At 46.7% G+C, this 14,140-nt stretch overlaps 1 protein-coding gene across 1 annotated transcript in view; it reads right to left on the reverse strand.

Moving 5' to 3' along the window:
* LOC147529293 (TOG array regulator of axonemal microtubules protein 2-like) overlaps nucleotides 1-11,757 on the reverse strand; it is a 28,415-nt gene extending 16,658 nt beyond the window's left edge. The window contains exons 1-7 of the mRNA XM_086626331.1: nucleotides 11,731-11,757; nucleotides 10,928-11,015; nucleotides 3,809-3,864; nucleotides 3,263-3,404; nucleotides 2,586-2,615; nucleotides 1,492-1,633; nucleotides 684-789 (exon numbers count right to left, since the gene is read on the reverse strand). Coding sequence (XP_086482457.1) covers nucleotides 684-789; nucleotides 1,492-1,633; nucleotides 2,586-2,615; nucleotides 3,263-3,404; nucleotides 3,809-3,864; nucleotides 10,928-11,015; nucleotides 11,731-11,757 — 591 coding nt within the window. The remainder of the gene's footprint in view (nucleotides 1-683; nucleotides 790-1,491; nucleotides 1,634-2,585; nucleotides 2,616-3,262; nucleotides 3,405-3,808; nucleotides 3,865-10,927; nucleotides 11,016-11,730) is intronic.
* Between the last annotated feature and the right edge of the window lie 2,383 nt (nucleotides 11,758-14,140).

Here is a 14,140-nt window from a genome sequence, read left to right on the forward strand (position 1 = left end):
TCGTGTAGTAAGAGTACAACGCAGCTGGTTCAGGCCACAGACAAGCACCAAGTTGGACACATCACCGCAGATGTTATGAAGGAGCTTAGGCTGAGACCTCTTGTTAACTGATGAGAGAGTGAAGCTGAGTGCGGCTGCGCTGCAAACCCCACAGCCAGGCTGCTCCAAGCACCCAGTGGCTGCAGTGCAAAATTCCACCAGTGCACGGGGACAGCAGATCACTAGAAAAGGCAAATTGCCACAAATCACCCAGAAAGGAAGAAGGAGAAGACATCATCAGGAAACACTGGAAAAGAAATGCATGCAGTCAGTCCCCCAGGATGCTGTGGAGGAGGAGGAAGTGGAGGAAGCTGGAAGGCAGAAGCTGCAGTGTTTAATTACAGTTTGGGCAGAGATTTGGGCTGTGGCAAATCACCAGATTAGTGTCTCTGTTTCTGCATTTGTATATTGCATGAGAATGACACCTAGCTCCAAGAGGAGAGAGACAGATGCCCTACGTACTGGTAGACATAGCTCTATGTACAGACGGATCATATAGCTAGGTGACACAGCTGTTAGAAAAATGAGGACTAAAAATAGTAATTAAGGCAGACACCGAGCACACATCTAAGTGAACAAGCAGATACCTACTCCACACCCCACGTACGAGGTACATGAGACACAATTAAACACAGAGTTCTTACCTCTTTGCTAACTGCCAGGGAAACATCACGAAGTCTACAGAGAAGGACTTCTGAGTGGCAGATTGCCAGGCGTCTGACACTGGAGAGGCCCCTTGCCTTCTCCTGCCTGAAAGGCAATTACCAAAAGGAGTGATTTTTCTCACCGCCCAAGAACTAGGCAGCACCCTCTGAAATCACCAGGGTGTCGACTCACACCAACAGAGGGAGGCGCTTCTCATGCAGCACTTAATCAAATCGTGGAACTGTTTCCACAGGATGCTGTGGCGGTCAAAGGGTACATAACCCCAAAAGGCAAATAGATGGTTTCAGAGCGGATGGGTTAATTTGTGGCTGTTAAACAGGACAGTCTTCCTGAAATCCCTGGCACATGAAGTCCCTGTGCCGCCGCTTCCTAGAAGCTGGGAGACTGTTTCCTGCACCCTCCCTGGACCCTGTCGCTGAGATACAGTCCCATCTGGCTGGTACTGAGGCATTTTCCCCTCTTGGCCATCCTCAGAGGGCAGTTCAGGAGTGAGAGTCTGCACTGCCACCCCATAGCTGAGTTTGCACTCTGTAATTTAGTCACGTCCCTCCAGGACCCTCAACCCCCTGAAGACTTCACTTGCAGCTACATGGAGCAGAAGGCAAAGCTAGGAAACAGCATGGACCTGCTCCTGTTCTCACATCTTTATACTGGGACTGCTTTGGAGTGGAATCACTAGCTCCTTTTGGACATCTGGGCAGTCTGGGCCCTGAAGCACTAGGAAAAAGCATTTCTAACTTAGGTTTACACTGAGAGGGAGGAAGAGTGAACAGGGGGCTTTCTTACCAGTTGTCACTGCTGAGGCACATGAGCGCGTTGAGCAGCCCCTGCTGTGGATCAGGGAAGGGTCTGGCTTCTGTGGTGTCCCCACGCTCTGGATCCTCTTCCCGCTCCAGGAAGTCCACAGCAATGGCCGGCAGTGAGTTTGCTGTAAGGAGAGGGTCAGACATCAGCGTCACATACCCCAGGGCAAGGCACCCCACCACAGAGCAGACTACAACCCAGTCCCCCAGCTGAGATTACAGATGGGTGCAAACTGCCACTGGTTCAGAGACTTCCCTGCTGTCTGGTGCACTGCTTTGCCCAGCACCCAACTAACTCCCAGTCACCCCCAGATGGGAACCACAGCCAGCCTGCAGATGCATAGTGCCTGCTAGAGCTTTACCAGTACTTTATTCAGCTCAGCTTTCCAAGGGACCTGTAAAAACCAACTGCTTGGTAGCATCAAGCTGAAGTGGATCCAAAGCAGGTTTGCTCTCAATCTTCAGGACAGGCTTTGGACTCAAGATCCTGCCTGTGGTTGAGGAATGAGGCAGTTTGTGCTCCTTGTGCAAGGAAAGTGGTGGACTTGGGAGAGCTAGGTCAGTGGTTGGACTTGATGGTCTTCAAGGTCTTCTCCAATCTAAACAATTCTATGATCCTATGAAAGAGCTTGTGCGGGGGCTGCAGTGGAGCGGGCTTACCTGAGGAGTTGCATGGGAAGCTGCCACCCTGGCTGATGATGGGAGTGCTGGGCAGCGAGAGTGTGTTGACCCGCTTCCTCAAGGCAGTACCAGTGCTCTCCCTGTGTGCATTGCTTGTGCTGGGGGAGATGGAAACTCTGCCATTGACAGGTGGTGGGCCAAAGCTTGCAGAGACCAAAAAGGGTCTTCTAAGTGGAGAGTGTTGCACAGGGTAGCTGTGGGCTTGGAAAGATCTAGAAATCTTGCTGGAGCTGGGTAACATCCCTTTGTTGTCTCAAACAACTCCAAGCGTAACAGTTGCACACTAACATGGGACAGTGATCTCAGAATGCAGTGATGCTTTCCCTAAGAAATGAGGAAAACTCAATACGGCTTTTCTTATGCTTTCCTTTTTCAGAGGCTGGATAGGGAACTTACGTTTCGGGGGCACCAGTACTTCACAAAATACTGGCAAGAAAAAGAGCAGATGACCTTGTCAGATGACGCCCTTGGGCTGAGTGCTGACTCCTGAGTTGGCTGCTGCACTCCTGGTAGCACGTGCAGCAGCACAATCGGAGCCTGGCGGCTGCAATTAAGTCAGTAACGCTGCTTGCTCCTGGGGCCGGAATGTAAGCAGTGGCTAAGGGCTCCAGCACAGCTCTGCAATGCCAGCTCCTCAGCAGGATAATCTCTCCTATCACCTGAACAAGATCTTTTGTGTTTTAGTTAGAAATCGTTTAATTGTGTGCCTTTCAGGTTGCACCTTGGTTGAAAAGCATTCTTTTGGACTCATCCATTCACTTTTCTCGGGGGCTACTCTCAGTTAGAGAGCCTGAAGCCCCAATGTAGTTAGCAAGACAGAATCATCCAGTCTGAAAGACTTGATAGGAGAAGGGAGGAAGGTGATACTCTGTGACAGAATCAGTGTGTGCCACAGGAAAGACAATTCATGCCTCTGTATTTTTCTTTGGAAAGAGGAAACAAATCCTATTCAAATTTCCAGTCAGATGCATGTGTAACAGCCTTCCAGTCTGATTTCAGACATTTGCAACACTAGGCAGATAGCAAGCAAGTAAAAAAAAAAAAAAAGGCCCACAACTATAGCAACCACTTACTTTTTTTGCCTGCATCCTCAGAGTCGACACTCTGCAAGGACTTCTCTCTCTCTTTCTCCCTCTCTATACGCAAAAGCTCCATCATTCTCATTCGATGCTGCTCTATCTTCTTCCGAGCTGACTTGGACAAGATAACACGGACCTAGTTGCAATGGAAATATGTTAGGGAGCATAAATAAAGATACACAAACGATACACAACCCCTCATCAGGAGTACAGTGGTGGAGTGTCATAGACTTTAATGCAGCTCCATACACATCCCAATAGTTTCAGAAGAATTCCTCCTTTCCTCGCCTTGGTGTACTATTACACCCAGTGACATGTAACACTTCATTGCCATAACCTTTCCCTGGTCCAAGACAGTTTCTCAACCTACGTCAGGAAGCCCTCCTTGAGCCAAGAGACTCGCAGGAGTGCTCTAAGACGTATGAAGAGCTCACGTTACCAGTGAACGGGCAGTTCAGTTCCTGCAGGCCTGGGCAGGGGAACAAAACTCCTCTGCAGTAACCAGCAGTGAGAGGTAACTGGCTGTTTCTTAACACTCACGGCTAGTAATTGCAGCCGCTTCTCACTTCCTTGCTTCCGAACGACTCGGCTGCTCTCTGAGAGCACAGGAGTGCGAAAAAGGACTCATGTGACAACAAGTTTGAGAAACGTTCGTCTTAATGAATAGAGAAATCCAGAATGAGAGGGCTGTGAGATACAGCAAGAAAGGTAACCAAGGAAAAGCAAGCTCTCCCATTTTATTTTGCAGCCTTGCTTACGCTCAACACTATAATCTTTGCTGCTGTGCTTCCGAGCACACACTTTGCACGTACTCACTGATGTGTAACGTGCTCTGCCATTCAGATCTGCTCTAAACTGGCCTTCATACATAAAGAATGTTTCTTGCATAACCTTAGCACCATCTCCCAACCAGTGATGTCTACACCAGGGAAAATACTCAAGCAATTGCTCTGGAGCATGTATTCCCAAGAAAATGTGCTCCCCAAGAGAGGAAGGTCATGATTTTCAGTGACATTGCATGCTGAGCACTGAACAGTCACTGAAAGGAAGCTCACCCCTGTCCTTAGCGCTTACCCTTCCATTGCTGTCCTTCGGCTCATCGTCACTCAAAAGGCAAGGGCTCATGAGACGATCCGTGTCCTTGTCCAAACTGTGTGGGAGGCCTGTTAATGGTGGCACAGGTTCACACAAACGTCCGGCAGACTTCACACCACCACTAATGCGATGCTGGAGAACAGGCAAGACAGGTTGCAGAGTCTGGAGCTCTGATAAGACACGGATATAGATTGGGCTTTAGAACAGCAAGGAACATATGACCTGTCCAAACAGATGGGGCACTACCATCTGGCACTGGCATTGCTCTGTTGGCCATCAGACACAAACCTACTGCATTATAAAGGCCTCAGCCCTTGGCTTCTGGTGAGCAGCTGTGTTTGATAAAGAGCAGAGAGATGGAGATTGCCCTTGCCGAAAAGGCTCTTATCTGTTCCTATGCATTTTGATGTTAGTAAACATCCTCTTTTTCCTAGTTACTAAAAAAACTCTTGGTTTTTAATAGCTATATTTCATATATTTCATAGCCTTCCTCCTCTTTGCCAGAGCCTTTAAAGAAAGCTTAGGATTGCTAGAGTGTTACAAAAAACAGTATTGCGTTCTTGAAGCTAGAATTCATGTTCCCCGAGGGGTTTCACTCTAAATTGTAGCTGATCAGCCCACTTTCTGGGCAGCCTCACTAAAGGTTCATTTCCTTAATGGGAATAGCACAGTGCAGCTCATTCTGAAATATTCTCCAACAGAGCTGTTAAAACTCAGAGAACTAATCATTCCTTACATGGCTTCACAGAGGTTAAAATCATGTGAGAGCAAAGCAGTAAAAAAGGACTAACTTTCTTAAATCAGGATCTTTTTCCCAGTGGAATAGTCAAGTCGATAATAAAAGAGAGAGATGGTTTAACGATATAGCTCATTTCTAGTCCAGAGTGTATCCACCAAAAATATCACCTTACTTACTCAGCAATGCTTCTCCTTGGTTGCATTCCGCATCTGAGCGGCATCTCAGCACTAAAGGAACCAGTCCTTTGGGGCATGCCCACTATACTCAGCTGAGGGACCAGTGGATCTTATCCTCTTTTCTGCATCAGCAAAATTATTTGTTAAATTCTCATCTCCCCTATCACTCCAAGCCCACGAATGGCAAAGGGACAGCAACAGTGCCTTTGAGGTTTTCAACTCAAAAGCATTGGCTGACACAGATACACCACGCACTGCATTTTGTCTTGCAGAACTCATTGCTAGAGATCATGCAAGGAAGGGAGGGGGGAGAAGCCTGTAGCATTTCTTACTCTAGCCTCAGTTTGCAATACTGACATGTGCAGATAGAGTAGGGGAAGAAATTTGTAATAATAAACCTAGCATGTGTGGTTTGAGGTAAAGGAGTTGCAAAAAGGAAGCCTCAGTTCATTACTCAGCATTTAATTTAGGCCTATGTTTTAAGAAGATGGAAGACTCAGATCCTGCACGGGCTGGCTCCTTTTTTAAGGCTCTTTCTCTCTAAACGAAAAATTCACAAGGACTGGAAGACTTATAGCAGTCTTCCAGTACCTGAAGGGGGCCTACAGGAAAGCTGGAGGGGGACTTTTTACAAGGGTATGTAGTGATAGGACAAGGGGTAATGGCTTTAAACTGAAAGAGAGGAGATTGAGATTCGATATAAGGAAAAAAATTTTCACTGTGAGGATGGTGAGGCACTGGAACAGGTTTTCCAGAGAAGTTGTGACTGCCCCATCCCTGGAAGTGTTCAAGGCCAGGTTGGATGAGGTGTTGAGCAACCTGGTGTAGTGGAGGGTGTCCCTGCCCATGACAGGGGGGTTGGAACTAGATGATCTTTGAGGTCCCTTCCAACCCAAACCATTCTATGATTCTGTGACTTCCTATCACACAAGGTTTCACTATTTTTCCCAGTGCCAAAATAGGCAATGTTGATAAATCTGCCTCCTATCTCCACGGGTTTGGTTCAGAAACAGCTCCAAGGGAAGGTTTTCACCTTCAGGTGTAGGAGGAAGGTGTGGGAACATTTCTCATTTCATGTGAAGCACCTTGTTTTTCTCTAATCTTTGTGACATTAGAGAGCATGCAGGGAGATAAAAGGCACGAGCACGAGGTAGAGGAACGTATTCTTTTCCTGCTGTGCATTTCCGGTGGCCCAAGGTACCCCTGCAGCTCCTGCCATTCGTAACTCAATGCTGGAATCATTTTCACTGGATCACCAGAGCACTTTCCCAGTGACTGAGTTTGGGGGCACCCTCTGAGCCCATCAAGGAATTGAAAAAAGTTACAGGATGGTTTTCGACTGAACTTTCCCAGTGCCACCCACGGGTCAGGATTCCTATGTTCACTTTAGGGCAGGCATGCCCTGTACCTACCTGGAGATTTACTGGTCTTCTCTTTGCTTCTGCTGCCTGATCTTGGCCTTAAGAAAATTGAGGATAAAAGAATATATGAGGAGATAGAAAGTGAAGGGGAAGTAGCATTAAGGTAGGCAGACTTTCTTAGCAAGGTCTTTCTGACAAAGGAGGAAACGCAACCCATAAAACCAACAATAGGCAAAGCTGATTAATTGCCATTAAACTTTCAGTTGCTGGAGTCACACAGAGCTCATCAAGCTCCAGCTGAAACACCAGAGTCATTCTTCAGTTTGGGCCTTAACTATCCAATTCAGCTGTCTCTCCTTTTAGAGCTAAGTGGCTCTCGCTGTTACATACATCCTTTCTGAATCAGCAAGAAATGTTAAGTCAGTCCTAAGTCTGCAGTGAGCGAAACTACCCTTATGCTGCTGCAGAAGCCTACCTTTGCCTAGTCCTGACTTCAGCCAATGACAGCATAGTAATACCACTGCTATCTCATGAGAAGATTATTACACCTCTCTGTTGTTCCAAGAAGAAAAAGGGTTTTTCCAACTCAGCTGTTAGGTAAATATATTCAGATTGCACTTCAAAAGCCATGCTGAAGCTTTTAGATTGGAACTTCATTTCTATGACTCCTTATTTATTGTTATAACTAGGATAAGGCTGACAGCTAGATTTCCCCACACATATCCAAGCAAATATCTTTCAATCAGTTACAGCCCTATGACTGTTCTCTAGCACCTTGCCCGTTGATCTTAAAACCATGTGTAAATATTACACATCTATAGGATTAGGCATCTGTAAACAGAGATTTATCTGGGCTGTCATTTCACCCTGAAAGCCCAGACACGGAGAATTACAACTGACGTTTTCAGAAGCGGCATCTGAATTTGCAGACAGCTATACGATAGCCAATATCTGCACTGATATATTCGTGCAGGTACAGATATTGGCAGTCCAAGGTCACACACAAAATCAAACGCTGTATTCAGATCCATGCAATACAGTTCCCAAATGGCACCACAAAGATTACAGTGAATCCGTATCAGAGCCCAGCAGAGGACCTGCTTTTAAGGTCCTCTGAACTTCTGCCTCCTCCTCCCTGCCACTGTCCCAGCTCTTAAGAGTGCATGATGTTGGTTTTGACATTGTGCTACATCATCACAGATATGCAACATGGTGAAAGCACAGAAGTTTGCCTAAATATATTGGAGAGCTGACTGTAAAAAGTAATCTCAGAAGACAAGAATTGCAAGCTGAATGGCATATTGGACAAACTTGGCTTACCTCATCTCCAGGACCTCTTGGAAAATCAGGGGCTGAGAGCTTGGGAGAGGCACTGCAGTGCTGCCAGGAACCTCCTCCTCAGACGGTCTTGCAGGCTTGGGGATAGGGGGAATCAAAGCCGCTCCCAGTGACTTCTTCCCATTCTCACCACTGCAACGCAAGGACAGCAGGGAAGCCTGGAAATAGTAGAACAGAGTGCTCGGCTTGAGCATCCGGCCTTCCTCCTTGATGCCACGAGAAGTTTAGGCATGCTTGGTGAGAAAGGTGGGAGAGATCCCCTTCATCCCCAGTGCCAAGGCTGTGCACACTTGCCTTGCTGACCCAGTCATCCAGGGGAGAGATGGCAGTTTCCCAGCTTCATCCACATCTCATAAACTCGACTGTTTCTTCATCTGAGTTGTTGATATGGACTGAGAAGAAGCTGTAGACCAAGTAAAAGGGAAGAATTGAGTTAGCTGACCTCATATCTTTACAGTCAACCCATCTAATGAGTGAGGCATTCAAGGTGGGTTTTTTTTTATCCTTCGGAAGATCAGTGTTTTTTTATTTTTCATAAAACTAGCATCAGTTTAATTCTTCTGAACAACCTTGAGCTAGCAAGCCGAGAGAGAGGTTGAAGGCCTCACTGGTAAGAGGAGGAAACAAATTCCCATTTCAGGCCTTGAATTCTGTGAAGACTACCAATAAAGACCCATGTAGTGCTACCAGTATTTCTGGAAAGCTTAAAGACATCTCAGCAAACACACAGACCTTGCCAGTGTTTCTACAGCACCATCCCATCTTCAAGGTCAGATCTGATGGGCAAGCAGTGGAAGAACTTGGAATTTACCTATGACAAGGCCACACATTGATAGCGAGGACAGAAACAGACCTCATCTCATTACCATGCCCAATTTATGGCCAGTTGGGCTACAGTCCCTGTCTGGGCTGACAGTAGTAGTGATTTGGCTAGGAGGAAGCATAATGAACTAATGATAGAGAGATGTGATGCCATGTGCACTACTGGAGGAGGGCAGGATCATCTGGAGCTCTCCTGTCAGACACCTACTCTGACACAGACCCAGCATATGAGGACTGACCTCCAAGGACCATTTCTCCCTGAAATTTTTTTTTTTCATTTGGCTGGGGCCACCATTGCATATTCAACCCCTTTCCATCCTCACCTTTTTCAGTGGTCCAACTGCTGTCACAAAACTGCAAGATCAAACCGATGCTTCCACCTCGCAGAGCTGTGTATCTGGTTTTGAATTTGGGAATGCTCCCACAGTAGACAGCAACTGGAGCGTGACACTTAGCTTTAAAATAAGGACAGTACAAATGACTCAAATTCGCAGCATTTGAGAGAGAGGAAAGAACAGACACCCCTTTTCCATAAGAGACTGAGACACCAGTAGTGACCTGGTCACTGGTCTCTGCAAGGTCTGTTTCACCTCACTCTGCAGTTGCCTGGGGAGGTGCTTGCATTCCGGCACTGTGACATCACAACAGTCTATTCCTTTGCATATGTTTGCATGTGTTCTGCATATGTTTTGCTAGTTGCCCACCCACAACTGCAGGATTTCCTTCCTCACTTTTCAAAGGGTAAACAACCCACAATGGTCTCTAGAATTTGACAATGTCTAATAAATAGATGCTTTCCAAAGCGAGTTTCCAAGTCCTTTGTTTCTGTAATTTCACTCCATTTTGGGTTGGGTTTTTTTTTGGTTTTGTTTCTTTGTTTTTATTTCTCTTCTCAGCAAAGAAAGTACTAGGGCACAAACAATTAATCACCAGGTGTTATAACCAAAAGGTTTGCAGTCTGCATAAAGTATACCCAGTGGTCATTGGGCTTAGTTATTAGTGTATTTGTAGGATGCAAATTATTCAACCAAACCTTCTCGTCTGGTCTGCTTCACGGTTACAGGGGTTGATTCCCCGCTTTCTTTACTGCAGAGACACCCATAACCATAAACTTGGCCTGCCTCAAAAAATTTCTCATCTCGGCGGTTCCTGAAAATTCAAGATTGTACGCAGTGTGTTCCCTGCCCCTTGTCCAGGCCAATATCTTCCCCATTGCCCAGCCTCTCCAAGGCTGGGCCCTCACTTGTACAGCAGAAAGAACAGCTGCTGCACTTGCCAGCATCTCCAGGGTCTTGTGATCGGCACTTTGAATGCAGCTTTTGTACACGTTCTGCCTCCATGCGCCAACCAGCATTCCTGGGCACCAGCACTGCTGCTGCAGGGGAACGTCCTCCTGGCAAAGGCTGCAGGAACAGGATTGCAACAAGCCCTGGCTGACGAAGTCACCAGTCTGCTGCAGCCCTTTACCTGCTGCAAAATCATCTTGTGTTGCCATGGCAGAGGGAACAACGGGCTCTTTGCACATGAGAGACTACTTGATGTGCTGCTGGTCCTTGGGCCTGATACCCCTGCCGGTGGGTTCTTCTGCAGTGTCAGGAACCTGCAGGCAGAAAGAATACAGCTAGTGCAAGTGACAGCCACCCATCGCTGGCATCGTCCTGCCTACAGGGGTTCCTGAGTACGAAACCGCTCAAGGCAGGTGGTGTTAAGACAACCTAAAAATATAGTCAAGCTCTGCATTTTCCACATTCTGTCAAAAATCATGGCCATAAAGTCCAAACACTGGAGGAATACCACTGTCGGCATAACGGGGGAAACACAACTCCAGCGCAGCAGCTGCTCTCCCCGTGGCTGGATGGGCACGGCAGCAGAGGCAAGTCTCTCACCACACCCACTGCTGCTGGATCCGGCACAGTGCATTGGAGTTGTTCCCACTGAACTCGGCACTGCCGCTGCAGCAGGAGCATCATCTCACACATTTGATAACAAAGAGCTGTAATGTCGCACTGGGCTTGCCCCAGCAACAACTGAAAACATGGGGAGTAGAATAGTTCGCTCCTTTTTAATACAAATGTACTTGGATTTAAGGGGGAGCACCGGGCTAACAATACTGGAGACTGGTGTGTACCTCCTGTCTCTAGCACTTTCCACCAGTCTGCAAGATTTTTTCCGTAGAAATGCCTCAACTGCAAGGTAAATGCTTCCAAATCTGCCACCTGTTGGGAGAGGAAAGAGAAAAACAGTTGAAACAACGCCGCTGTAGCTAAATTGCCTGCATTTGTAGTGTTGCTGAGGTTCCTATAGCACTTCCTCGGAAAGCCTGAGGCTACAGCATAACCCATATTTAGCAATGTCAGCTCTCCAGAAATTGCCATGCTCACATCAGCAAATGCTGCACCCATGCCCAAGAGATTTAACTCTGCTCAAAAGCTGTCAAAACGTTCATCTGGAATAAAGCAAGTGATTTCAGAAAGGCTGGAGTTAGCTGAGACAGTTAGCCCACTTCTGGCTTTCATCCTTTTTAGTAGTCTAGATAAATTCACAGAGACAGTCAAGGAATGAAGGTGCTTAGAGAGTTTTTAGAGACTAATTCCCATTACTATCAATGAAAGGCAGGCACTAAACACCCTTGAAAATACAAACGTAGATCTATTTGGATCGTGTACTTTAAAACAAGGAATGGGACTATCATTGTGAGCGAGACTAGGGCATAAAGCAGGGATTAAGATATATTTTCTTTGATCTCATTGCACAGGATGAACATCTAAGAAATATACCACTGGCAATTTTGGCTTGTTAAAATCACCTCCTAAATGAAGCTGAGCATGCCCCATTGCTTAAGGCAGTAAAAATGCCCAAGAGAAAGCAGTAAGTACCAGAAACGAGTGTATCATGTAGCTAAGAGAGCAGGCTGCCTCTGCACTGACTTACCCTGTAACACAAAGCCAGGCTCTCCATGCCTCAGTTTTGGTCCTCTGCCAGGCTGTCCTACCTCAGTGCTAGCATGCTACAAAGCGTAATTAGGAAGGGCGTTATTTATGGCACCTCCATCGCCCCCAAAGGCTTCATTGCCTGAATTCAGGCCAGCTACATGATATGGGAACCCTCAAATGTACAGCTACGTAGGGCCACCCCTTTCTCCCTTGCGCTAAAACCACTGTAACTGGAACAATAATGGCAGAGCAATTTGCTGGCATCTTCTGACACTGCTGATAGGAGCATGGAAAATAAGCTGGCGCCTTTCTCTGTGCAGAGGAGCACAGTGGTTCTCTGCTGAGTGAAAAAAAGTGTTAGAAAATGGCTTTCTGAAGAGGAAAAAATGGAACACAGCTGCATTTGAACAGCTCCAGGCCCTGGTGATGTTTCAGCAGACAGTAACTGTACTCCTTGTCATCCTTACACTGGGTTAATCAAAAGCAAATGCATCCTCTGGGATTTTCAGCTTCTTTGGGTCATTAGCACCCAGTAAATAAAATCAGAGATTATTTAATGCTATCATTGCTTTCTTTCCCAACTAACAAGCTATTTCTCTTGTGGCTTCCAGCACAGCAAACATACAGTGGCATTATGTGAAACGTGCCAATGCCAACAACCCTACAGAGCTCGTCAGAATCGGAGCCACTGTGGAGGTTGAACCCAGGATCTCACCAGCCAGAGGCTTGTTGTTAGGCTAAAAGGAAATTGGAGTGATGACCATTGTTTAGGACTTTTTTGACCAGGGGATTTCAGCTTACAGGGCCATAGTGCGTCTGTAGCATGAAGTTTTTATGTAGAGTAAAACACCATCACCCAGTGGAACCGGACAGTTGCCCCAGGCCCCACATTTCTAAGTTCTTGGTGTCAAAGCTGCTTAGGTTAAACACCCAGCTCACAAGAAGTGCTCCTGTATCTTCCTGCACAATGATCCAAGCGAGATTACACAGGCAAAGTCTGTTTTCTCTTACCGCTGAACTTACTCTTTTGAGGAATTTCTGAACCAGCAAACTTGCTTCCTCAAATATTTACTGTGCATGGCAGGAGCACAGACAAAAGACGTAATGTGAAAAGCGTCACTCCCATGATGCTCTTTTGACAATTTCTGCCCTCAGCTTTCATTTTGAAGACCTTAAAAGTCCAATGCCCCTATCCAAAGCTCCTGCAACAGCTGCTTCTTAGTAGAGTAGGGCTGCTCAACCATGAAACAAGAGTTAGCACAAGCAGCAGCTCACCCAGGGCAGCAAATCGAGAGTTAGGAATAAGCTGATCTGAATGCCAAACCTCATTAGCTCCTTTAAAAAGCACTTGAACAATCCCTCATTCCAGCTCTAACAAGGTGGTGTGCTGTACACCACGGTTATTTGGGTACTGTACACAAGTTTGCTCCTACAGAGTGCTACGACAGTCTCCATTGGAGCTGTGGTCAAGGGCAGTTGTTCCCCAAAGGTGGGTGATCGATTGCTCTGTGGGCTCCTGTGACTGCTGGACGCAATGAGACCAGAAGGAGCCAAGTACACTGACGCACCTTTGCCTTGAGCATAACCCAGCCTCAACCAAAAGCACTGAAAGGTTTCCGCTCCTTCTTGAGGCACTTTGAAGAAGACCCTGAAACTATCAGATCCTCAGCCCATGCAGAGATCTGCAGAGCACCTCGAGCAAAGAGGTCCTCACCCTGAGGGGCCTCTGGGTGCTAATGCTGTATGAACACAAATTAGCTGACAGCAGTAATGCTGCGGGGGCTAGCACGAGAAAAAGCAGGCAACAACTGGCTGCTGCTTCTCTTCTGAAAGCAGGTTTTCATGGCACATAAGATCTCTGCTATGAAGGACTCTAGGAAAGGCTCTAGATGCCCACCACTTAAGCCTTGGGTACAGAAGCAGTCACAATGAGCACCTTCAACTACTATATCCTCAAATTAAGTCCAACCGGTGGCCTGTGTCTCAAAGTTTCAGGCCAGCTGTTTGTTAGCTCACATCAGTTCCTTCTAAAAGCATTTTCCTTAGAAATATCAGGCTCATCTCCCTCAGTGCCTTCCCTCCTCACCCTCCTACATCTTTCCCAGATCCAAATTTCAGAGATTTATACTTTTAGTAGTAAAGCCCTTTGAAAACAGAGGCTAACCTGGAGGCAAGTTTGTTCGTTAGAGTAATATTGCTTTTGGATTAGGCGTTTACATGTCAGAGAGTCTGTAAGCTCACTCAAGTTCTCTTCTCCTCTCTTTGCTTGGAGTAAGATGATTCCACATTTCCCCCACATTCTGTGGAGTGAGGTGGCAAGGTTAAACTTAGTGGTGTTTCAATTTAAACCACTGGCAAGAGCAGACTTGATTACCATCCTACAAAGATGAACCAGCACCACCCAAAGC

The sequence above is a fragment of the Tauraco erythrolophus genome, chromosome 2 (genome assembly GCF_009769465.1).
Source record: "Tauraco erythrolophus isolate bTauEry1 chromosome 2, bTauEry1.pri, whole genome shotgun sequence".
Lineage (NCBI taxonomy): Eukaryota > Metazoa > Chordata > Aves > Musophagiformes > Musophagidae > Tauraco > Tauraco erythrolophus.